This window comes from Streptopelia decaocto (genome assembly GCF_964273445.1).
Source record: "Streptopelia decaocto genome assembly, chromosome: 3".
NCBI lineage: Eukaryota > Metazoa > Chordata > Aves > Columbiformes > Columbidae > Streptopelia > Streptopelia decaocto.
The window spans coordinates 66,291,932-66,319,110 of NC_138656.1; the positions used below are offsets into that span (position 1 = coordinate 66,291,932).

Genomic DNA, 27,179 nt, shown 5'->3' on the forward strand with positions numbered 1-27,179 from the left:
TAGAGAACCTTGTCAAATACTATACCGTCAGGGGGAAACAAAGTGTTTGTGTGACTGTGGCTGGGACATTGGACAAAATGTCAACTCACATAGTGATTTCTGTGTCACAGTTAAGACAGCAAAATCATCTATACTCCAGTGAGAATGCAGCATTGAAATAAGGTAGAATGCAGTTTACATGGATTAATCATATATCTCTTGACTCAGCTACTAGCTTAAAAATATTGCCTTCTTTTATTCCACAGGTCTATCTTGCTTTCCAGTCAGTACGAAGATGCTCAGTAAATGCAATCTGCTGTTCTGGAAGAAACACTGAGAGAATAAAGAGAATGGGATAATATCTCAGCTAGAGGGCTCCATATGTTGATGACAAGGTATGGTGTACTGAGAAAGAAATAGGATTAGAATTGTTCTAAGTACCTATGAGTCACACATAATACTAGGAAGGAAATAACATTTTCTAAATGCACTGCACTGTGCCACCAAAAGTGCAGGTGAAAAATCTTTACTTGAGCACAGACAGATGGGAAGCCGAAGTTAAGATGGCATTGGAGATATGCACTATTGTAATTTGAGATTATTAAAAAGCTCCTAACAAAGCTCCCAACAGGCCCAATCCTAAGCACTACTGCAGAATTGATTGTACCACTGATTAAGGAGTAAATGCCAGTCCCATGCAAAAATCTGCTAATATATTAGCAGACTTGCTTCCACTAATCAGAATAACTGAAATTACATTAAAGGGTGTTTGAAGTGCATGTTGGGATGGATATTGTTTGCCTGTATTCAGTTATTTTCCTCAAAAGAGATGTTCAGCAGAGAAACAGTGGAAAAAAGTAAATGTTGCCCTTTTGTGAGTTTTTTTTTGCTGTGCTTTTACCATGTAGGTCAGTGATGGTAAATAAAACACATTTCAAAAGGCTGCAGCAGTGAGGTAAGATTTATCTGGGCAGTCAGGACTGATCTGAATTGCGGTTGGCATCAGTACAAGAAATATCTGGAGATGATTATTCCTGGACTGGTCTATGGCTGGGTGCTAGCTCTAGTGTGAATGTACTCCAGTTGTGTTTATGTGCTGAGATTTGTTTACCCATTTAATCTCCAACTATATCATGATGCACTTCTAGGCAGTGGATGGAGTTGTCACTTACTGGTTTGGTAAAATACAGTCTTCTATTCAAACTGTTTTTAAAAGCCATATGTTGTTACACATTTTTTTTTTTTTTTTTTTTTTTTTTTTAAGATGGAGACTGGAAATGAGGTACAGAGATGCCTGAAGGAACAGATGCTCTGGTAAGACAAATGCCAAATGCATCCATCAAATTAGCAAGTTGCTGAACTTTTGATAAATCTTAATGAAAACCACTTTTTTGCAACAAAGTTTTGTCAGATCTGTCTAGTTTTTACTACACCAAGTTCTCATTGCCTGTGAGTGGAACCTGCTTGAATGAAAATGGGGGAAAACCAGGTGAGAGCTGGGTGTTGTTTAAACACATTATATCCCACCCTAAGAAATTATTATAATTCATCAGAAAAGTAATGGTGGTGATTAAGTGCAGCTTGAATTTGATCTATCAAAAAAGGCTTCTGCCTATTCTGAATTTTTTAAGTCATGTCATCTTTCAGCTTAATGATCTTTTAATATCAGCCTTCCACTCTGCAGAATATCTCAGAAATTAAGTACTTACATATACATGGGCTGTAGCTGTAAATGAGATGTCTTCTGTGGACCTTGATAGCCGTAAGAGTCAAATCCTCCTATGAAATCAACTGAAAGGGGGAAAATTGTTTTCATTAGCAACATCTTTTCAGAAGTGATAGGCACTATCCTTCAAGGATCACCCAGCACACAGATTATTTTTGACAGACACCCTAATAAACCACTAAAATTAGACCAACCAATTGTGGAAATGCAGAGAAAGTGTAAAAAAATAGAGAAAGGCAAAGTGCCTTTTTAAATGAAATTAATTTTAAAATCACAGAAAGACAATGAGAGATTTATAACAGCCATCTATCTATCTATCAGAAATACCCACACATCCTTCTTTTTCAAGTAGGCCACCTCACTGGAGTACAAACCACCATGATATTCAGATATTACAAAGGCTGAAAACCATTTATTTATTGGCATGAATGCATTGCTTCTGACGGTGATTACTGTGCCTGGCTTGCTGTCGTACTGTGGTTCAGTGATATAGAGGCAAGAACGCATTGATCTGACTCTGTCTGAGAGACAGAAGTTTCTCTGATTCCATGGTTTGACATTTGGGTTGAAATGCACGAACAGAGGGTTGGAACAATTTATCTGAGCTTCAGAGATGAGGCTGCACAGATCTAAGGAAACCAGCATTTCTCTCAAGGTGCTGGAGGTCTGCAGGAAGGTTGTAGGGTGGGAGTTATTTATTAATTCACATCACTGACAGTTCCCAATGGTCTTCTCATGTTTATTTTAAACAATTTCCAGGGCAATTCAATCTCATCTGAGCCTGACGCCCCTATTTCTCTGCTATAACACTTTCTTTACACAGATAAAAGCGCACCCTTTGCTTCCTTTGCACCAGCAGACCCAACTATTGGCTTTTGAGGATTATTTGTGGGCAGCTCTCATCCCTGAAATATCGCCTCTTACATAGCAGATGTGAATTTGACTTGACTTTGATAGAAAAGGGCCAAAGAGTTCAGGTATAGAAGCACATTTTTCACAGGTCTTGGCACTGCTACTGACAGACTGGCTCTGTGTACATTAAAAGCAAAAAAAAGGGAAAAGGTTCTTTGATAGAGGATAGCTTCTTGTGGATCTAAAATTGAGTAACGTTCACTTAAAAATCACAAAATGTAAATTTATAACCCTTGTTTTGAGAATCTTCACAGTGTTTGAAGTCCTTAAATCTTGCATTTATGAAGTTATTTAACACTAAGGTACCCCACAATGTGTGCCACACTTATCAATGCAGTCACTCTCATTCCAGACATCTTACAGAATCAGATTATTGTACCCCTCTGTCCACCATTTCCTTTGCAAGCAAAAGCCACCAAAACACTGGACTGACATGTGGGACCTCTCAGCCACCTTCTTCCCTGACAAGAATGGCCCCTGCAGAAATAATTTAGCTGTGTTCTGTGGGACCATTATGTATACTCTTATTCCAGAATGGTGTTTTACTAGATTAATCCCTGACATCTCTAATGAAGGAGGTTCTATAATCTGTGTTGCCTTTCCCTGCACCTAACTTCCTAATGTCTAATTTAAATGTAATTTCCTGCAAATTAACTACTTTTCTACATTTTGGCCTTTTCTCCCTATGGATATGAAGACAAATGAGTTACTTTTTTTTCTCTCATAACTACTTTTAAGCATTTTCAAAAAGTATTTTAATGCTATTCATCTTTTGCAGATTTAAGCATACCTAGTTCTTTCAAATTTTTCTCACAACCCATGTTTTTCCAAACCTCTAAATTTTCAAGCCTGAAGATCCTTCTTCAGTGTGCTCATGCTTTTCTTACAGTGTGGTGCACAAATCTGAACTAACTGGAACAACTGCTATGTAGGTCTTCTGTACATTACCTGGCATAACATGATGGTGTGGGTTTGTTTGTTTGTTTGTTTGTTTGTTTTCTTCTTTTTTCAACAGCATAATGCAAATACTTAATAACCAGATATTTATTTTTCTGTTTTGACACTAACTAGTCTAGCCAAGTAGTCCATATTTTATCTGAAGACACTTGATTGATTCTTCCCAAATGGAGTTCCTTTGAACTTATCAGTACTGAATTTCATCTTCTTGATTTCAAGCTACTTCTCAAGATCATTTTGACTTCTAATCCTATCTTCACAAGTGGTCGCACCCCTCCCACTCTGGCTTCATCTGAAACAAGTGTTCTCTCCTCTCTCATTCTTGCTGTTACACAAAAATAATGACCAGAATTATTTCCCTAGCCAAAGTCTGAAATGTCATCCCAGAAGGTGGATAGCTAAATAGAGTTTTAAAGAATTCTGCACACAACCTACAATGACTGCATCTGGATAGCGCTTCCCTGGTCTGCTTCCCTGGTCAAAATATTTTAAAAATCAACATAAATGCCATTTGTTGGTTTCTATTTACTGTCCGTAACCATCAGATAACTTTATCACAATGAGATCATGTCTTTGGAAGCACACTAAGTTTATAGGCACAGAATGAAGAATTCACTATAGGAATACTGTTGAATGAAGGACCAGACCAGCAGAAAAAAACTCGACAACCCTCTTATTCAAATAAAAAGTTCAGCAAAAAGAATGGACACTGTTTAGCTATGGTTTGTTGTTCTTTTGCCCAGTTTTTTTTTTTTTTTTTTTTTTTTTTTCCCCTCACTCTTGACATCTGACAACACAAGTCAGAAAATTCCTCTGTTGGACTGAGTTTTTCACTGGTGTCATGGTGTCAACCCATGTCACTTTACAGATGCTACTTAGTTGCGTTTGTCTGGGTTTGCATTTCTTGTGTACTTCCCAAGACCCTTCATGCAACCATTATTTGAAGGCTGCAGGCATAGATACTCTATTTTGCAGCCATTGGGCAAAAGGTCTTAAGGGTGATTTTAGGCTTGTTATCAGAAAGCTAAACCAGCGTGTTAAGAAAAAGATTTCTTTGAGTAAAGAGAGTTTGTTTGGGCGTAGAAGATTCACGCTGGATATCTCTGCATACATCGTGTCTTTGTCCTGTTGCACAGAGTAAACACAGAGTGTTAAGAAGCCAGATTGTCAAGAGGTGAGCAAGGTAAGCTTGTAGAGACATTTCTAAGTTCAACTGACAGTGGAAGTTCCCGCGTGTGTATCCCAATGTGGTAGCGCAGAGAGTACTGCTGTGACCTTGTTGTAGGCATACAATGACTTCTTACACCTTACAACAAACTTTGAAAGGCAGGTGAAGGTAAGCAATACAAAGTGAACTCCAATACAAAAGGATTTCAGCAATTTCTCTGTAGCAAGTTTTCTTGATGGTGGCAGTTTCTCAGCGCTGCAAAGTCTGCGATGTCCAGACTGTGCTAAAAGATCCCTGTGGACTCTGAGCTACTTTCTTAAAGCATGTAGAATGCTGCCCTTTCTGCAGGCGTTTTATCCTGGATGTGCCTGAAAGGTCACCAAAAGAGTCATATGACTGATACATTCCTGGCAGTAGTAACATGAGATGAATAAAACAAAGCTCATTAGATGAATTGCTACAGAGGTTTCCATCCTTAACCTCATCCATCAAACACATTTTTGACCATTTTATTGTACATTCATCTTATGTGTCACTTTTATCAGAAAGGGCTCTTTTGTTGTGTTTTGCTCTAGTAAAAACACTCATGCATATAAAAACAAATACAGAATCCCATTCCTTTGAAATTTTGGCTGCTGAGACAGTTGTTTTCCTGGCTGGATTCAAATAGCATAATAACAGTATTATTTATTTGTAAAATATGTTACAAGAAATACAGCCAGAGTGTATTCTTCCTTTGCTGGAGTTAAGGGACTTATCAGGTATATGTCTGTAGTTACAATGTAACACGAACAGGACATATGGCTCAAAGTCGGGACAAATTTTCTATTACTAAGTACCCATAGGGATATGAAGTTTCAGCCTTTGCTCACAGTTACAGTTCCCACTGTCTCCATTGAACATCAGGACAGGATGAAAGGCATAAATGGGTTTCTCATTTTTAATTTCTAGAAGTTTGTGGTGTATAAAGGAACCATTAAACTGAGATACACAAAACCACCTCATTAGCATGGATGTACATATGGGAGAAGGGACTCTAGAAAACTAGCAGCAAGAAACAAACTGATAAAACCAACAGATGGACAAAGAGAAAGGAAACACCGTAAAAAAAACAAAACAATAGTATCTTCCTGTAGAAAGCAAAAGGAAAAACATTAAATAGAAACCAGAAGACTAGACACTATTCTCTGTATGGAAATTTTAATCTGTAAGATATAAATACAGAAGCATAAAGATTCAGGTCCACGGCTATTGTATATATATTTATAGTTTCAGTGACTTAATTGAAGCAATGATAATTTACATTAGCTTAGGATCTGACCCAATGAGTCATTTAGGGCACATGTGTATAGAAATGTGACTGATGCTATGGCTTTTCTTGGATTTTAGTAGGCGTGAAAAATCAATGCAGACTAGATATGAAAGGATATAGAGTTTACGAATGAGAAGGGAGATGAGTGGCTGTATTTGCAAATCAAAGGAAATGGAAAGTTAGGGAAACAGCCATGTACTTGGCCAACCTGTGACCTGCAGTATGGATGACTTCTTGACTGTTTTCAAACCCTCTCCTTACTTTGTTCCTTGGCTACTACTGTTTGTTTTGCTGATTATCTCACCCCTACCCTTGATGTATGAGGCTCTGCCTCTCACAGCAGTGAATGTGCTGCCAGCACTCAACCCTGCCCTCACGATAGCATTTGCTTCCTGCCAGTGGCTCCTCTTTAAAAAACTAAAATGTCTTTGGTAGTAGCTCTGTAATGAGGGTGACTTCTGTCAGGCTTGGGTCTGTGACTGCCTCACTGGAACAGGCTCCCAGAGGAGGCAGCCAAGGTCCCAAGCCTGACAGTATTCAAGAGGAGACTGGACAACACCCTCAGACCCATGGTGTGAACTGTGGGGTTGTCCTATGCAGGGACAGGAGTTGGACCCATGATCCTTGTGGGTGCCTTCCAACTCAGGACAGTCTATGATTCCTCCTCTCATCCTTCAGTTTGTCCATCCCATTGATGAAGCAGCTTGGCCCCTGCAGCTCTATCCATTAGTTCTAACCCAGACATCCCTATCACCTCCTCATCCACTTCCCTCCTCCCATCTCCACTGGTTTCTCTCCACACCATCTCTCCCCTTTCTTGTATGAAAAAACTGATAAAGTTTCCCTCTTTCTTCAGTTTGCCAGCCCTTTTCACTTCTTTTACAGTTCATTTCCCATTCTCTCTTACCATAGTCACAGGAATTTTGTCCTGTAGAATTTTTGTTTGTCCCAGTGACAGAGTTTTTCTCTTAATCTCTTTTTTTTTTTTGTTTGTTTTTGCATTTCCCTCAAAATACATGTAAATTCCTTAAAAAAAAAACAAACACAAAACCAAACAAACAGACAAAACCAAAACAAACAAACAAACAAACACCAAAAAAAAAACCAAAACACCCTTATCTCTGCTTGTCCCACTTTGTCTCCTGATGATTTCAAACACTTTCAAACACTTTACTGTGTTTCTGTAGAAGATTTTTGCTGATCTTATATTCTGTCCTTTGCACACACCTGGGACCATAGTCAGAGTACCTCTTCCTATGCAAATTTAGATACTGGTAACCTCGAGCACACAACCCTCTCTGTGGTCATCCAGCCACCTTTCACACAGCCACTGCTCTCTTCTTCCTGGAGTCTTTGCCTCACTTCTCTCTCCTCTGCAGGTTCTCACCTTCCTCCTTTAATCATTCCTCTCCTGTCTTGCTGGTTCTACCTCCAACATGTGTCAGAGTCCCATGAGCAATAACCTTTGCCTTTCACTTTTCCTCCTGTAAATGGGGTAGTCGCACTAACAAATGCAAATTCTGCTGTCGTTGGGTCTCTGAGGTGTCACAGAGTACCTGGCTTTTGCTCACTCTGCTCCTTCTATACAAACTAAATCTCAGTTTCTCTCTGTGATATTTACCCATGGATAATTAAACATCAATTCCAGTTCAGCATGGCTAAAACCAGAACTCTTAGCTGCCCCTCTCTAACCTTCTCTGCTATGCCTTGTAGTGAATGATGGCACTCGTATCCTCAAGGCTGCCTGTCACTTGAGGATATAAGTTGGATGTAAACTTTGGTTTTGGTTGTGCATGATTTAATTTCTGAAGATTATTTTTGCATATTGAAGAAGAAGACTTTTCTATCTGTTGACACAGCTATAACATTTACCCAGGGCTCTCAGTGTCAAACACACAATTGTTCCTTTTATTTGAACTCACTAAATGTGTAGTTGAGACAAAAGCTGCAAGACTAATCTCTTTGGCTAGGTTACTCCCCTCCACATCCTGCTACTGACTTCGTCTTCCATATTACATCAAGTAAAAGCTAAATCTTGTCACATTTAGAGTCTTTTGTAGAGACTTCACATCAGTCTCTCCTCCTTCTATTTCTAAATTATATATTCTGCCCCATGCTGCAAGCTTGATCTGCATATTAGCAAAATTTCCAAGCTCTTTCTCTCTTTGTGAGAAACAAACAGTTCTCTCATTATTTTCCATAAAACTCTTCTTAGTTCCTTTGGCAATAATTAGGTTGCCAATGCCCTTATATTCCTGTCTACCACAGTTAATAGTATTTGCTCACAGTTTCTTTGTGATCACTTTCTGTCTGTACCCACCAGTTGCCTGTTGTCTAATACATAGATTACAAGCTCCATGAAACATGGCTGGTGTTCATGTTTGTACAGTGCTCGGCATCATGGTAGTCCTTAAGTATATTCATGAACCTAAAGCACTAAAATAATAATTAAAACAATTACAATTATCCATTATAAAGATGTTACCATTTAAAAAGTGCTAATGACCAGGGAAGTGTATGTGCATGTGCACACAGATGCTTCTTGCATATGCATGTCATGATTGGACATTTTTCCCACATGGTATAGGAGAGAGAGAAGATGTGGTGTACATATCATGGCATGTGATGTCTTAAATTTATCTACACCAGCTCTGGAAGCCAAGGACTTGGTCCTCTGGACTCAGACCTGGGAGGTGCAGGGATTAAGCTTCACTGCCAGAGCAAGGTATATGAGGCAAGAGAGAGCTGTGCACAAATGTTGGTATCCAAAAACCAGCCAACTCAGAAGAAATGTAGGGGAAATGTAGGCTTGGTTTTAATAACTTTGGAAATGATGTATGGGAAAAAAACGTAAAAGAACATATGGGAAAAAAACGTAAAAGAACATATGGGGACGCCCTTGCTCCTGCAGCTTTGCCAGTATCCTGCTACCTGCCTTGCTGTCTGGTGAAGACACTTCCAAACACTTTAGTGCTGCTGCCTTTTTATGCTGCGAGCATGGCCTCGTGGCTGTTCCACAATATAGCACACAGGAGGAGGTTTGCTTGAATACAATCCCAATAAAGTTTGTTTACAATGATAATCAAACGTTATTGGTCTTTGTGCTGAGTGCACAGTGATTTAGACTCACAAAACAGGACAAAGCCAAGCCCTGGCAAAGCAAGGGGACAGAGGGCATCTGCAAATACGTGAGGCTGTGTCTTTCCTGCTGGCACAGGAGGGCTCAGAAACAGCATAAGGACTTGGATATTCACTCTGGTTCTTGCAGTGCAATGAACTGCATTTCTGCCAAACAGCCAGTAACCGCCTGTGTGTGCTCTTAGCTCACCCATTTGCAAGGCAAAACTAAAACCTCAGATTCTTAAACTGTAACCTCATGGCATTTCTGAGCCCTGCAATGTCCAGAAAAGCAGCAAAGGGAAACCCCCTACACAAATTTTGGTGGAGTTTCCCAGCTTAGATTCTGCCCCACTGTCACTATTTCCATGCTGTTTACTTTTATAATTGTAAAAATTATTACCTTTTTTTGTTTGTTTACTTTTTTTTTTTTCCTCAGGGGCTTTTTGTCCAGATTTTTCTCCTCTTACCATGTTTCTTGTTGGATAAAGCCTTGCAGCATCTTCTTGTGTCTCTGCTGCTGCTGATCGCTTGGCTAGTTCTTTGATCAGCCCTTCTGAGATAAGATGTAGGACTGGGGAGATATGCGGATTTGTGAAATCTGGTAAATACCACCTTGTGTCATCACCATTACAGAGGTTCTGACAGGGATCTCAGCCTGATACTCCTTGTAATTAGGACCAAGCAGGGATGCTGATGTTGCATTCAACGTGAGCCCAGCTCGTGGTTGTACCCAGCAGAAAACACCAAGATGAATGATTCTGAGGGTTCAGATATTGGAGAATCTAAAACGCATCTCAGACTGCCCAGCAGACCAGGGATCTGGTCATGAGCAGAGCCTCAGAGCAGGTGAGGAAGACTATGCCCTGGAGCAATGCCTCAGCAAGGCAGGGCTGGCCAGCAGGAGGAGCCATGTCAGGGAGGTGGGAACCAGAGTCATGGCTGAGCAGAAAGGAGCCAGATTGAAAGCAGCCAGAAGTAACCAAGCAAGGGCTGGGAGGCATGACCAAGGCTTTGGTAGCCAAAGGCAGAAAGGGGGACCAGGAATAGGGCAGGTGAGAACAAGAGCCTGAGACCAGGAAGAAATGGCTGGAGCATAGCTGCAGCAATGAGAAATACTGGCCTGAAATTTTCAGCACTACCTTTTATATCTGATAAATGCAGCAAGCCACCTGTCAAGCCTATAAGCCTGGAAATAGGGTTGCGGCTAGGTGCTGCCACTTGACTCCTGCAAGGCTTTTCAAGGCTTGTCCAAGCTTGCAGTGGGGCTTGTGCAATGCTCAGGAGAGAGTCTGTAAAAGACCTCCACTCAGCTATGAGAACATTTGTAGTCTGAAGAATATATTATTTTCCTAAACTGAACAGACCTGGACACTGCTGGATATTAGCCATCTGCTTTCCAATTTTCATGTGTGAGTACTAAGCAAAAAATACAGCTCTGAAATAATTTTTGACTGACAAATAATTCTAAGAATTAAAGAAAATGTGGGGTAGGCTGAATTATCATAGAAGTTATCAAATGAATCATTAGGAAAAATTGTTCTTAGCTAGATCGTTGCTAGGGGCAAGCGATAAAGAGAGGAAAAAAGAAAAAAGGAGGAAAAAGAAAATGCCAGGGGCAGTGGCATCCAAGTGTGACCACCGCACTAATAAATTAGAATAAGAGTCATTAGTAGGTGCAACAAAGTGGAGAATTAAGGCCCAAATCTATGAAAGTTAACAATCCAATACTAATGAAGACCTATCTAGATATGTAAAAGGAAAAGGAATAAGGAAAACTTTAACAGAAGGCATGCTGATAAAAATAATTTAGTATAAAGCTATGTCCCAGACATGTAGAAAATTGCAAGGAGCTCACATTGACTATCTCAGTAGGGAAGACACTAAGAGGCTGTGGGCAGGTCTCCTTTCCAGGGCCACTGGAAATGGTTAACAAGTCTAGTCCACCCACAGCACCTCATCGGCACTATTCTCTGAAACACTGCCGTCTTTCAGTCCAGACTGAGTGTGGCTGGCAAGGACCTGCCCTGTTACACCTGCTCATTTTGGCTGAGCCCCCAAGGAGCCAGCCAGCCACCCTCAGAGGATGGGAAAGCGGGGTGAGGAAGAGGCCAGCAGCTCTGCATCCATCAGGGTGGAGGAGGAGATGCTCCCCTGGGCATAACACAGGAGGGCCTGCCCCAAAGCTTGCCCTCCCTGTTCAGTGCAAATAGCAATAAATGACTCACATCAAAATGAAGTCTTTCACTGACATCAAAACCAAATATGACAGTCTGCCTGAAACCTTTTTCCATACAATTTTCAGCTTGTGGAGAGTCTCAGATTTTGCTGATTTTTCCTGATTTTGAATATGAGTTTTGTTTATTTTTAAATGTCAAAACATTTCTATGGCCAGGAAAACCATGTCTTATTTAGCCGTGGCAAGAACCTGAGCATCTCTTCAAATAATCTGTGGCTTTTGTTCTCAGAACCATCACTAGCTACTCTCTCATTTCTGCTACTGGTTTGGTACAATTGTGTGGGACATTGTCTCATGATCTGGATCTCTTTGTGTTCCTCTCCTGAAACAACTAATTAATGACAAACCAAGCAATATTTTCAAAATGTTTTGCTATGAAATGTATCTTTCTTTGTAAAAGACGTTAACTCTTCATTCCCTTTTCACATGTGTGGATCTTTTCCAATACTTCTGCATCTTGTCTTTCTTGAAAAGACGAAGCATGGGTTACGAATAGTTAAAAAAAAAAAAAAAAATGATGCAAGGTAAGTATGTCCCCCTGGCTGTTACAATGCACTGATTTTATTAAGCGGTATTCCATTGTGATAAGCTGCTGGAATGGAAATGTTACTTCCTTCAAGCTCTACATTATGTTATTTAGACATTTTTTAAACTTGACGTTGACAAACCCCACAGGAGGTGGTGATAGATGCAAGGGGAGTGGCAGGGAAGACAGTGAGGGGGAAGAGAAATTATCATAGATGGAGCCAGCAACACCACCATTTTTCCCTGTGTGGCTTTATTTATATATTTGCCTCATACCACAGCCCTGTCTCCTAGGGATTCCTTGAACATCAACTTCATTAGTTACGAAGGCAGCAATCCATAACCAATTTTCTTTTCATGTCAAGCTTGTTCATGTATAAACCCAGCCCTTTTGTTGGAAACAGTTGCAATTAATCCCACAAACAAAGAAAATGCAAATCGTACAGTTTACCCTAAGCAACCCTTCTGACTCAAGGCCCTGACCACCAACTATTATACACTAAAATGAATTGAAATTCCCACTTTGAATCTAACCTAATTTTCTAGTGATAATAGGCATGGATTCCCAGAAGCATTCTATGCATCTAGATAGTAACGTCCTAATTTCCTTTCCTGGTAAATGTTTTAAATAAGATTTTAGCACCAAAGGAAATTAACCTTTAAATTAATTGTAATTATAATATGCCATCACTGATTTTGTCTTCAGACTAATTACTTGCTATTATTTAAACAAACTGCACCTCCTTTGAGCTTTAAGTTTGTTTCTCTCTCTGCAGTGCAGTGCCAAATGATCACAGACAAAGCTGTGTAATGTCTGCCAAGCCCTGTGACACCTTGGACCGCTCAGGTCCATTTGCATCTCAGATGCAGCCAGTTTCAGTTGTCATATCTTCCCACCATAGGCTTTCCCTGCTGCGCTTCAGCCTCACACTCTGCAGCTCAGACATTTTCAGCCTGTGCTTTCTGACCAGCCGGCATGCCTTGTGGGATGCAGCATACCTGTGAGAACGAGATGCTCGGCATTGGCCTTCTGCTTGGCAAAAGGTCCCCTTCAAAACAGGACATAGCTAGAAATAATGACACAGGATCCAGCTGTTGATATGTGCAAAAGACTGATGCTGTACAGGCATCTCAGGGAATTTTCTAAATGTTCCTGGTGGCACCGCGACTCTCTAAGACAGCTCTCTTTAGGACCACAAGCGTGAGGCAGTACCATGGGATTTCAAAGGCTTCTCTTTCTCCATGCTTCCATCAGCATCCTGACAGCTGAAGGCACCCTGTTTCCCTCTCTTTGGTTTACTTAGCTCACGTAGCAGTCACCACATTAAATGAAACAAGTAAATGGAAAAAGCTTCTAATTTAGCCACAGGCTGTAAATTGGAGAACGCAGCTGAGCAAAAACAAGCTGTAGCATCAGCTTTTGTAGCCTGTTCATTGAATTCTCATTCATGAATGACCTGTTCAACAGTTGGAGAACAGTTGTATTTTAAATATTAGTTTGTATTTGTTCCTACACTTATTTGCTGCTATGTTGCCTCTGCAGAGTGCCTAGGCTGTCCTTAGCATTAACAAAACAAGTCAGACCAGCAATTCACCCTGTTGTGAAAGAGGTGTCCACCACTGGTAAGCCAGCTTGCTCTTTGGAGTTATATCTCTGCCTCTATTGACTGTAGTGGAAATCTCAATTGTTAGTTTAAACTGCAGGCCTAACTACATACGACTGTAGGTATATGATATGAATACCATCCTTGACTTCTTGTGGCATCAGTGAGGGGCCCAAAAATGCAAATGTGTTTCTCCTCCTGATACTGCTGTTCCTTTATGACAGGTTCCACTTCTGTTATTTCAAAGATGTAAAGGGTTTAAAGATGCAGAAATCACCTCCCACCTACCAAAAAACTGTCACAAGTTCTGTAATATTCCCACATAGCCTAAGGAAGGCAGTTGATGACAGTTCATAAAACCTGTGGTAGCATGGAAAAGATGAGGGTGGAAAATGTGAAGATAGAATGTTCACTGCTTTCCAAAGGAAGACACAGGACACATTACTCAAATACTAGGTGCAAAACTAGTAAAAAATATAGCTGAGATGCTGGAACTCCTCTTGGGAGGCTATGTTTGACAAAAATATTCTAATACAGGAGTACACTTTCAGGAAAATATATCATTGTGGGCAATGAAATATGAAACCACTTCTGGCTAAGGAAGCCCCTGAACTGCAAACTACTGTCAAGATTTTTGGGCAACCACAAACTTACTGTGTTCTTATATGTCTATATGGCAAATAGATATGGAAGTAAGCATCAGAAGTTCTTCATTGTTGGATATATTGGGCTAGATAGACCTGGTATCTCTTATCTTGTGTTATGTTACACAAGTGTCACAGATAGAGCTGCTGTGTTGGTAGGGCTGCAGCTTACACTGCAGCTGTGCTGTCACCTTTCATCTGGCAGGAGGAAGGGACCTACCAGGCTACCTGGGAAAACAACCTCCAGAGATGCATTCAAGCCCAGCCTTGATGCAGAAAGATGGTTGCTGTCATCTTCAGGTGTCTTCCTCAGCCTTAGCTTGTTTTTTCTTCCTATCTTTCTCCTGTCCTGGTAGGTTCAGAATTTACAGCCATATTCACCAGAAAATGGGAATGGAAATAAAAAAGCAGAAATAATAGCTGAACATTTGCTACCAGTTTCTCTTTGTCTTTGTTTTAGAGATTTTTAAGCAGGGATGGAAACCGATGTATTATTTCTCTGTAGTGTCTCACTAAGCAGATTGTGAAAAGCATTTGGCACAGAAATAAAGTAATATCTGAACATATTCTGCACTTCAATACTGCCTTTCATCCCAGAAGCTCAAAGTTATGAAGCAACACGCCTGTGAGCTTGTCCCTGTCATTATTTTCCATTTTAAATATAGGAAACAGAAGTATGGAGAGGTTAAATAACCTGCCCAGAGGTGGAAGGTAACCTGTAACAGAGCTAAAAATAAAAGGATTTTCTAGCTCTCCCATACGTTTGTCAAAATTTCACCTTTCTCACAACTAATGAATTTAATATTTTCTTTTAAAATAAAATCTTTGTCATCACATTTGTATGTCCTGCGTCAGGCCTAGGATCCCACAGCAGATTGTTATTTGGCATAGAGGTTATTGGCACAGAATTGCTATGTTGTATTGCTCACCAGCAGATATCCTCTATCTGGGGTATTTTCTTCCTGAATGTTTCCAGTAATTCAAACAGAATCTTGAATCCAAGCTTTTATGTGGGGTGTGAAATAATTTAAAGCTTTATCTAGAGCTTTACTTCTGTGCCAGACATCCCAAAAGCTGGGCTCAAGGGAATATGCAGCAAAAATCTATTTAATGGATCTGCAATTTCTTTTGCTTTGCAGTTTACCTGGAAACAATGCCAAGATAAAAGAAGATAGTGTATGTGCAGGTTGGATCCCTGCTAGTGTGAAATAGTGCAAAGATTGTACCTCATGGCACTCAGGCAACAGTCAGGCCATATTTATACTCTCATTGCCTTGGCACTATGTTGTAGTAGGTAAATGCTGTTTCCTCCCTGTCTGGGTCTGCAACGGAGCCTTCTGGATTAGGATTTCACTGTGGGACACAAACTGAATTGATGATTTTTTTTTAGGCTGGGGTTCCTTCCTAGCCAAAGCTGTACCCCTAATAACAAGCCAATCCCCTTTCCCTCAACAGAACCTGCAAGACATGCAGAATTCCCACTTCATTAACCCAGGTTACTTTTTTAATTGCTTACAGACAGAAAGCCCCAGGAGGATGTTGCTTTATTGCATACATTGCAGGGTTTTCCACAAAATATCTGTATATTCAATAACATTTTCAAAAATACACTGAATTTTCTTTTAGTAAGGCAGTAACAGCTTATAGCAGGGAGCCAAATTGCTAGAGAGGAAATGCACATTAAACGAACATTTCAATGTTATTAAAAATAATGTGGAGGCTTTAAAAATGCAGGCCTAATATGATTTTGGAAAACAAATGAGGAGCTCAAATAAGCTACAGCCGTTGCATGCCTCCAAGTAATGATTGTTGCTGACATTTTCATGCTTTATTTTTAACTGCTGCATCTAATAATGCTAATGAGGTAAGAATGACAATGGCTTAGGCATACCAGTGGCAATAGCAAAGAGGAGAGCATTGAGGCTGCAGCAGCCCTTGCTGGGCACCCGTCCTGCCTTGTCTTTCCCAGATGGAGACCTGAGGCACTTGAAGTCTCAGGGTTTCTCCTCCTTACACAGGCACAGGTGACAGGATGCAGAAGGGACCTTTGGGAGTGACAAAGCACCTACAAGAGAAGCCATCCTTGTCTGACCCTTGGAGGTGGGTGTTGCAGTTGGGCTCTGGTGCACCCAGCATTACAGTGCTGCTTGGGACTGTACCAAGAGGGAAAGCAGCTTCTCTTTAATCTGTGATGCAGAATTAACCCAAAGTGGATTGTTCTCATGAAAGGTAGTGTAGATATGTGCTTTGATTTAGGGGGCCTGCTACTGGATTTATTTGGTGTGTGAGTAATTAAAACCTCTAGACTTGCTGATTTAGCCATAGTTATGACCCTGATTTGATCACTGTATTGTTCCATTCTTAATCCTTTAGTGAGGTTAAAGCAGGTTAATCTTAGCGAAATGTTTGCTTAATTCTACCCTTGCTCATTTGTTCTCTTAATAAAATCTGCATAAAGAATGGAGAAATAGTAATTCTTTCAGCTTGTTCCAATTACTCTGAGAGCAAAGCTAATTCAGCTGAAGCAGCTTAAGAGCAACTTGATTGTATTTCTACAGTTGAGGCTCTGTGCCAACAGAAGATGAGGCACCTTGTCTGGTCCAGAGCAGTGTCATTACACTCCTCTGGTTAAAATCTGGACTATGCTCATGTTTGGTTCTTGGATGTTGCATGACTTTTTCTCCAGTCTCATGCCTTGCTGCCCACTCCTGCCAGGCTCAGTGTTTCTGCCTCTTCTGCTCCTCCTCTGGGCTGCTGTTTCTCCCATGGCCCATTTGCAAAGCAGATTGAGTGTACAGGTGTTCACCACGTCCATTGTGAGAAGCAAAGGGTTTTTCTGTTGGGTTTGTCACATCAGACAGGATTTGTGGCTAAATGCTCCTTTGGTGTGACCCAGTATGGTTATCTTTATGGTCCTTTGTGACTGGCAGTCATAAGTGGTCTTGAAAACATGAAACTAGATTTCTCCTGTGATGTCTGTGACTATGTGGGTGGATAATAAGACAGCAGTACCCCTCTGTTGTTCTTCACAAATCACTTCAGAAGCTGGGAAAGCAGGGTAGTGGTATGGGAGAGTTGTTTTGTGGTGACTGGTTTTACCATAGGATCTTTCACAGCTAACACCTCTATAGAACATGAGGAGACACCAGCTGCTGGATTGTGTGCAAGCACAAACTCATCCTCACCCCTGACCAGGTATGGATGTTAGACAGGGATTGGTGGGCAGCAGAGTAAGGCTTTTTTCTGCTATGCTAGGTGTCCTGCAAGTCTGGAGGATGGAGTGCACTGCAAACAGGAGGGGCGTCTTCATCCCTCTGTGCCACAGAGCTTCCTCCATAGCAGTATGCAAGGGTGAGGAGCTGAAAAAGTAGAAAAGGAGACTATGGAAAAAGAAACACAGCTAGCACATCTGGAGTGACCTCAAGATCAAAGACTTGAATATACAGGAAGGTCTAGTAGTGGCTCTGGGACACATTCCACTCTTCCTGAAAGCCTTTCTCCTTCACACTCCCTTAATTGTCTGCATGAGATGATAGCATCTGTGAATGTACTGAGGAAGCTATGCTGAGGCATCTTCCTCTGGAGTACAAGTGCTGAATAACGTGACATCCGTAAAGTATACACTACTTCTCAGAAGAGCATGAGAGATAGATGTGTTGCCAAAAGGGAGGGAAAAGGCGAGAAAACATATCTAAATGGAAATAAAAGAATCTAAACTTTAACCTGAGCAGGGATATCTGTAAGGACTGTAGCCCTTGGCTGTCACAGTGAGTGCTTGGTGCATGTCACAGTGGATGTCTGAGCAGAGAGAGAACTAGAATAATTCTTACCCTCTGCTAAATTAATCCTCTCAGTAGAAATCAAAGCTGCTTTAATTTTACGATACCTTGAGGGGTCAAATCTGATCTGAGCACTATTACAGCGTTGGGATGATTCAGCCTTTTTTTTTTTTTTCTTTCCCCCAGCCACGTTTCCAGAGTTCACCAGAGGTGGTGCTGTGGCTCCTGAGCTTGCACTGGCTTCCTTGTGCTGGGCGGAGATTTGCTCCGAGAGATGCTCACAGATGAGTAAAATGGATCTTTGGCTGGAAACGGAGGACTGGCTGAGGTGTACTAACAAAGCAATAAAAGCCTCAAATAGGCAAGACGATGGCAAGAAAAGGTTCAGGGAAGCATGACAACCTGTGGCTTCTGAACAACAGGGAGCTCCCACCACAGTGAGCAAAAAACAACACCATATTGGCTGCAGTGCTTTGCTTCCAGGAATGCTGCTTTACAGACCACAGGAGAAATCTCTCAAACATGCCCCAGCTTGAGTGCTTATTTGGTGAGCCAAGTCACAAGTCCCTTCCTCACTTCTTACTTATATTGTGCCCTAAAACATTACAGAAGAATGAAGAAAAGATTTAAGCCCTTAGAAGAGAGGGCAGAATGATATGAACCAAGATTTCATTTGAGGAGCAAGTAATCATTCTCCTCCTGCTCTTTGGATAGTGAATGCACTTAACAGGAGAGTAGAACACACATATGACTGGGTCCTTCCCTAAAAAGACAAGACCTATTTTTGTCATACTCCTGCTCCACACGCCTGTCTCAAACTCTTTTTACTCTTACACCTTCCTTGCCTCCGCAGAAAGACAACTGAAACGAGTGTAGTCAGAAAGACCTCCAAAGTCTGGTTTGATTTTGACACTAAATCTCCCCTTGACGTCTCACAGTGGCACAGTATTGCCAATAGATTATAGGGTTGCAGCTATTTTCTATGCAGGAGAACACACAAAGGAACCCCCACCAGCCCTAGCAGCGCTCTCAATCAAATAAAAACCCTTTAGCTTCCTGTTGCAGCGCTTTCTCTAGATTCATGTATATTTTATCAAAGTTACATGTAGTTCTGATACTTGTTTCTAAAGTGCTTTACTATGAATCCCAAGATGCACTGAAATGCGGCAGTGGCCCTTTTTATAAAAATCAAGGTTAGAGAAAAAATGAAATGGCTTGGCTCCGTAACATGTAATAAGAGCAAATTCTGCTCAACAGGCTTCTATTGATATAAATAAGCAGAAGAAACACAAACATACATCTATATGAAATCGTTTCGCTCCTTGTAAATGTACCTTGGGAGCAGCAGGAACAAAGAGGAGCTCCACAGTTTCACCTCTCATAATGAAGGTCCTGCAATGATCTAAAGCAATTTTTTTGCCAGAAGTGCCTTTATGAGCCAACAGAGAAGTCAACAGAGAAGAGCTATACCCTCAGTGGTAACCAATTACTGTGAAGATAGTTAAAAACAATCTGGAATAAGAAACAAAACAAAACAAAACAAAACTGCTTGTATTTGCCAGTTGGTATATATATATATATATATATATATATATATATATGTGTATGTATATTTTTTTTTTTAAATTTCGTGTCCTAAGTTAAGCTCTGAGGAAAAAAGAATGCAATGATCTTTTCAGAAGAAAGGAGTACGTATTTTTAAAAATGCATTTCATGACTCCTTTGTCTTTCAGGCAGTTGCAAATTTTAGATCAAGAAGGATGGACAGAAAGCATGTTCGGGCTACAGTGTAATAAGGCATTTAGGTTGAAATCAGTAAGAGGCAGCACAGTGGAGGGGTGATTAAAAAAAAAAATCATTTTGGATGTAATAAAGCTTTAGTACTTACAGCTGTCCTCTTCTTCAGTAATACATTTCACAACATAACAGGCATAGATGAAGCCCGCCAGCTGAAACAAAATGTAATATTGTTAGATATAAAGCAAATACAATAGAAAAACAAGAGTTCATTTCAGAAAGGCAACAACAGAAACAGAAATAAAAAAATTACCAGACTCTGTTTGATGAAGTAATGACAATTCTTCACAACATTTTGGTAATTTTAATTGGAAATAGTCAGAGGAATTTTACGTCTTTCTTGAAAAACACGCCCTTTAATAAAATTCCCAAAAAATGATCAAAAATTTTCTGTGTCCAAATTGCCTTCTTTTTAATTATTGAAAACCAGAAAAACAAATGGGTCATTGGATAGATGGGCTTTTAGGCACTGAAAATGTAATTATTTCTATTAAAATTTGTTGTCCAACAAAACCTACCCTCTAGTAGAAATGTTTTTAGCAGAACCTTGCCAGTTAAACTGAGGAAAAATTCAGTGCATTTGTAAACCAGCTTTACAGTGATATTTTATCACTTGAAATTAGGGCTGTGGATTAGTGGGGCTTGTTTCTGTATCTGCAATAATCCCTGAGCCTCAAGACATATCTAGCCCTTTCGATAGGTCTGGATGTGTTTACATCAGTGTCTCATGCTGCAGCTGGCAAATTTGTATCTTGTTCCCTTCATTCCTCTCCTCAGAGCATACCTAGAAGTGAACTGTAAACAGAAGCAACAGGATTTGAAGAAAATGAAAATCTGGAGCGGTTCTCCAGTACCATGGCAGATTGCTTATCTTACACTATTCCCTGAAAAAATGAAAAAAAGGGAACAAATGGCCAACATCACACATGGCATGGGCCAAGTATCATGTGAGTCCTCTGCTAGCCTCTCCACCACATTGTCATCACTGAGAAGTTATATCAGAAGCAACAGAACAAATGCTGGAGCGGCAGCATGTGCTGTGGGTTGCATGCTTTACACAGCTTCCCTTACGTGTAGGTCTGGAGAGTTTTCTCTATGGATTGCCAACAAGCTGGTTTTTACCCTTTAGCTCATCACTGAAGTTGGCACGGTAGGACGTCAAAAGAATTCAGGTTGTTTGATCTCTTTGTAGTGGAAAGTGAGCTATGCTGTCAAAAAGTGTTATTCTGTACAGGCCACCCCACAGAGATATTTTCATGAGCTGCAAACCCAACTGCAGACTTTGGGAATTAGCTCCCTGAAGCCTAAATATTTCAGCCAGGACTGAGCTCTCTGTGTGCATGGTGCAGAACCCATGATCTCTGACTGAAGGGAATGATGGTCTTAATTTCAGTCAAAGTAATCAGTGGGTCAGATATTAAAAAGGGTGATATCCGGGAGATGACCATGTGTTGTTATGAATGCTGTTACTGCAGAGTTTTTTTTCGTGAATCTCAGGCACATCAACAGTCATTGAAGTATTCTGGGTTCTTAGAGCTCTTAAAATTACTTGTATACATGAAATACAAACAAATCCATTCTGTTTCCTAGTGGTTTCATACTCGAGGCAGTGAACATGACTGATTTGCTCAAGCTCTTACACAGGTCGTCTTAGTATTTCTGACAGTTTCCTATGCAGAAAGCTCTCCATATCTATGAATGCTATCTTCTAACATCTGTATGGGTGAGAGACAGCTGAAGGAAAAAAAAAAAAAGGACAGCCCCAAGACTTTTCTTAAAAGATCAAGAATTGATTTGGAGATCACACTTCAGCCAGCATAGATGGTGTCTGCTAACAGCTTAAGTTCCTGTTGGGAGCCCAGAAGCTGCATTACAACAGAACCAAATCATTAATTTTGTCATTTATTATAAATCTGCCTCATAGTGCTGCTGGGAAGATTTTACACCTGGGAAAGATTAAATATTCACCACTGGACACAAAGAACACACTGTACCAAGAACAGTGGCATTCAGCTAATATCAGCATTTCATCTCTGTTGTATTGGATCACTCTTTCCTTTGGTTTCTTGGCTTCCAGACAGAGGGCTAATTTGCTCCCCTGACCTATGTCTTGCATAACCCCATTGACTTCAATGACATTACATGAGGTTTAACTCAGCAAAAATTAGGCCCAGAAATGTTGTTCATAAATGACTCTTGGATGTGAACTCCAGCTTAAGAGTTTATCTGTTCTATTTTTACAGACCATTAGATCCAAGATAGCTGAATAGTTGCATCTCTAGTAGATCACAATAGTAAAGCTTTTCTTGCGATACAGTTCAATACTTTAATTCTTGCTAAAACACCCCAAGTTTACATGTTATTAACTAAACTTCTCTCACAAAGCACAGAGAACAAACAGTTTCAGGAACTATGCTTACAGCTGATCTTTTAATTGTATTCAGTCACATCATTTAAATGTCTAGGGAACTCCTTTGATATATAAGTAAATCCTACAGCATTTCATCAGATGAGCTTGCTGATTAAAAGAGTGCCTTAAAGCTAGAAATTGTTCTGTTCTAAATACAAATGGAAGTTTGTTTCCCATGAGATAATCAGAGTACATAAAATAAACCTCCCCTTCTCCCACATTTATCCAACTCTCTCCTTGGTACACATAATAATTTTGTTTTAATTTGAACATCACATTTGTTTTTTAGTTTTTATCTTTTTTTTAACCAAGCAGTTTATTAGTTCTGCTCCAGTGACAGGCATTCAAGATTTATCTTCTAATTGCATCAGCAGTGGAGGGCATTCACTGAGACCTCAGGTTCAGCATAGAAAGTATCAATGTTCATTTTGAGGATGTTAAATGGCCTTAGCCCATGGTGACTACAGAGACCTTTGGGCTGGAGACCAGGAACATGCTTCCTCTTTGGTGGACTCAGACTTTTTGTAGGAAGGGTGCAGCTCATCTATGCACACAGCAGAGATTACTTGAGGACGAGTCAGTTAAAATCGTTAATGAATTTCCACGTGGATGAAGGGTTTTCACAAAACTTACCACCTTTGTTACAGTGCAAGATGTGTTTCTTTGACCATGTTTCTCTAAGAAAAACACATTGCAATGTACCTAAGTAGAGAAAAAAAATCCAAACAAAATACTCCACAGATCACACTTCTCCTCCTGGAGAAGAAGGTGAGGGGAAAAAAATAAACCACAAAGCAAACCCAAATGATAGAGGTTAGTCACACCACTTAATATAATCCTGGGAAGCCCTCAAACGCAGCAGTGCTGAGTGCAGTATGAGGCTTAAATAGAGTCTTCCTGATTCAATATCCCAGGAAGATTTTTGTCTTATGTGAAAAGGAAGGGAATGAGTCCTCAGAGGTAAAGAAGAGAAGGAGCCGGACCATGTCAGAAAATCAATTTAAAACTAGGAAATCAAGCTTGAAAATTCTTGTTGCTTTGCATACTTTTTTTTTTTTTTTCCCTTAATGTTTATTAACCAAGCTTTCCTTTACAAACCATGTAGCAATAAAAAGGAATAGGTGCAACAAACAGAAGATTGGATCTGAATCCCAGACCCATCCAGATTAGGTGTCAACATCTGTCCTGTTCACATTTTAATGTTGTAGTATGAGCCTCCAGAGGAGAAGGAACCATTAACAACACTCCTGCTCATTTATATATATAGTGATTAGTGCATGCATGCTTTTATGAACCTCATTTTCTGCAGCTTGAAAAAATCTGCTTTTTACAACTTTTCCTGATGAGTCCACATGAGAGTATAAATGAACTCTGCTCTTTCTAAAAGTGACTCATTGTCCATCTCTGCACCAGCTCTCTGGGTGGCATCTTTGATGGCATCTGGTGACCATTTTTACATATAATGATCTCAAACACTTTTTGTTCTTGATAAAACCATAATTCCTTCTGCCAAGTAAAAAATGAAGCCAAAAAAAAGCTTAAAATAAATCAGCAATATAACAGCACTACCGAAGAGATTAATTGAAGAGATTAATTATGGAATGAGATGGCAATGAGATTAATTATGGAATCAAGTTAATACATCTTATTGCTTTATTAGAGCCACACAAGGCAAACAAAAAAGTTGACAGGATATTCCCTACCCAAGTCAGTGATATCCTGTGATACTGCTAGAGATTCTTAGCAGATCCTGAGTTTTCTGTGAGTGTCCTTTCAGACTTGCTCAAAATGTGAAGTACTGTGATCAAACTTAATCACAATCAGTATTGATCAAAATCCTGTCTTACTATTTTTTCTCACTTCTTTAATGGAGATTAATGTTTTCTTACACTGCAAATAGCATTAGGTTTGTGAAAAAGACTATTATATGAAAACCCATAATTCCTGGTCAAGGCCACCACCTTTTCCTCTTTTAAAGCAATATCTATATAGATAACGATTAGGAGTAATTTTTATTAAGCTGGACACCTGAAACAAAAGAATGACAGCAAGAAAGAAACAGAAAATAAAAGTGGGTAAGATCCTAGCAGGACAAGATGATGAGGAGAATGCTCAAGATGAAGATGAATGAGTTAAGGGTTATGGAAATAGTATATGGTCTTGGCTTCACTGAATGAACACGTTTTATTCTATAACTGGTCTTTGTCAGGAGAAACGGACTTTAGACTTAAAAACTGACAAACCCATTGTGTTTTCCTATGAAAAGATGGTACAATATCTTCTGAAACAGCTGAGCCTTGTGTATTTGCTTTTCATTATTAAGTTTTTGCAGGATTCTACAAACACTGTGGTTTTAAGACCTTAGCAAAAAAAGTGCTAGTTCAAACAATAATAATGCAGAATTACAAGGAGGTTAATTTTGGCCCTGGAAACTTTATATTGCAAAGTTGTGATGTTACACATCTGCCTATCTGATATATGTAAGATATGGATATGATATAGAGACATGTATATACAGGATGAGCAACTGAAGAACTGGAGAATTACTATCTAGAAAGCTTCCAGTGTGTTGATTCTGTGAAAAATCACACTCCTCATTTAGCAGGAAAGGTGAAACATAGACCTTTCTCTCATTATCTGTAGAATTGTCAGTGTCATGTGCGTTATAAAGCTGCCCCCTGCAAAAATCTTTTCAAGCATGATTTCACTGCCTGCAGCAGTGCCACATGGGCAAGGTAATATCATTGCTAGAGTTTAATATAAAACTCAAACTAGGTTCCACAGAAACTGCTCTGTTGAGGTGCGCTTTTATTTGTGCCTACATTTAACATTATGAGAACTCTGTCATTCCTCCAAGTTTAACTATCTTTCATCATAAAAGGAGCATTGAAAAACTATTGATATCAGGCCAGATTCCTGATGGGGAATGCAGATTGTGTGGCCTTACAGTAATTCTTTTACAGAATTAACTGCCTCTGTGCTGGAAAGAACAATTCATTAGTATGGTCAGGTAGCTCTATTCCGTGAAATAAACTAATTGTTAAAAAAAGACAACATTAAATTACCATGTCCACAATAGTATCAAATGGGCAATCATGAAATTTAAAACCATACCAAACCAAAACCATAATTTCCTAGCCTATGTAATTGTCAAATTCTTTTTCTTTCCATTCTTAAGCTTAAAATTGCCCCAGAGGCTTTATTTTTTTTTTTTTTTCCAGCAGGCACAGGAAAAACATGAATCATAGATACAGATAAATCTAGACACATTGGAAAATAGAAGTGTGATAAAAATTGCATTTATTTCAACCAGTGCATCATAACCTTTTTTATATCAACTGTTCAGAAGCCACTTAGCATAAAGTCTTTCTTATTTCTCAGTGGACTATTCAATATTTTGGAGATTTTATTTTTGAAAAAGCACTTGAAGATCACCATGAAGACCAGCTAGAATGTTTTCCTTTGGTATGTTGCCGGGTACTAGAGAGTCTTGTTCAGGGCAGCTGTTCCCTTAGTGTGTTCCCTGGCAGGCTTTTTCACCTGACGAATTGAAGAGACCACAGGGCACTGGAAATCACAGTACTGTGGCTTGTCAGATAAGAGCTGTGCAAACCTTTAACAAAGGTAGAAAGCCAGAGATACCTGTTTTGAGACTGTATTACAGACACTCAGCTTGACCCAAATTTCCTGAAAGTTTAATGAGAATTTTCTGCAAATCTGATCTAAAACTTTCTACAAATCTTCCCTCTTCCTAGGTATTTCAGTGTGACTGATGCTTTTGATAACCACATGATATTTGGCACTTTTCCATGACTTATCTCACAGCTAAGGAGCAGGATGTCCGTTTTCCTCCCCAGACATCAAAGCAAACTCAAAATATAGGGGCTACCAGCTTGTATGACATGGAACCAGAGATCTCTTATTGATGACCTCTGTGCGAACTGAACTGTATAGCATCTCATAGATTCATTAATGTTAAAAAAAAACCCTTGTTACAATAAAAACTAGCGAAGTTCTAATTTTTGCTTTTGCCTTTTTGTCGAATTGTCTTTGCTTTACATTTTCTCACTTGATTAGTGTTAAAGGATATATTTGGTTACATACTTTTGTTAATTCCATCAAACTGAGGCTATGGGAAGCCCTGAAAGTGGAAAAGTCTATTGCTCTGTTTCTTCTTATGGTGTAGCTCTGAAAGCCAACTTGTCATTGTTAGAACAGAGCTCTGGTTGTACAGGGGTCAACAGTGTGCAGTGACTGCTGTTCACATCAAAGGGACTTAGCCATTAGAGCCATGTATATTGGCAAAAATCACCCCATTTATTTTTAAAAGAAAACCAGCTGCCTCTATCCAGTCAGCAACAGCAAAACAACAAAACAAAGAACGAAGCTGAAACAACGACAATGACAACAAAAAGGCTTTAATATATGTATCATTCTGGTCATTCTGTTAATAGTAGGAATGGTTTATTAAAGCAAAAGTGCATATGTGTCTGTGTGTGGGCTTTGCTCTGAAGGTTTTATAGCAAGAAAACTTTTACGGAAAAAAACTTTGGACCTTTTTTCCCTCTTCTGGGAATGCTTTGCGGAGGTTTAATCATCTGGCTTTGGTATCTGACTGCCTTTGGCAGTAGTAGCTTTTCTTATCATTATGTCTGACTCTGTGTCACCTTTTGCAGACAGCCATAGGATTAGGATAAGAAAAACTGGTTCTTTATGCTGCAGACCTCACAAAGCCACAGACTGCTCACAGCCCACCAAATGAATGCCTAGTATTTTAAATTGAACTGCATTTAATGAAACCGTTGATTATCAATGCTACTCACTCTTTCGAGGGACACTAGGAAAAAATATGCGTATTTGAAGTTTGTGCAGATTGTATGGGGGAAATATTTTGATGCTACAAGAGAACTCTGAATGCCTGATAAACAAACACATACGAGTGCTTCTGTTCAGTGAAAACCCATCCTGCCATGTTGAGGCACCCATATGGCAAGTGAACCTCTATGATAT

At 39.8% G+C, this 27,179-nt stretch overlaps 1 protein-coding gene across 2 annotated transcripts in view; it reads right to left on the minus strand.

Annotated features, from left to right (window-relative positions):
- Positions 1 to 1,684: 1,684 nt before the first annotated feature.
- NKAIN2 (sodium/potassium transporting ATPase interacting 2) overlaps positions 1,685 to 27,179 on the minus strand; it is a gene marked incomplete at both ends in the record, with an annotated part of 527,329 nt that continues 501,834 nt past the window's right edge. For both annotated transcript variants that reach the window (XM_082048728.1, XM_082048727.1), the window contains 2 exons: positions 1,685 to 1,770; positions 19,851 to 19,911. In XM_082048728.1, coding sequence (XP_081904854.1) covers positions 1,685 to 1,770; positions 19,851 to 19,911 — 147 coding nt within the window. The remainder of the gene's footprint in view (positions 1,771 to 19,850; positions 19,912 to 27,179) is intronic.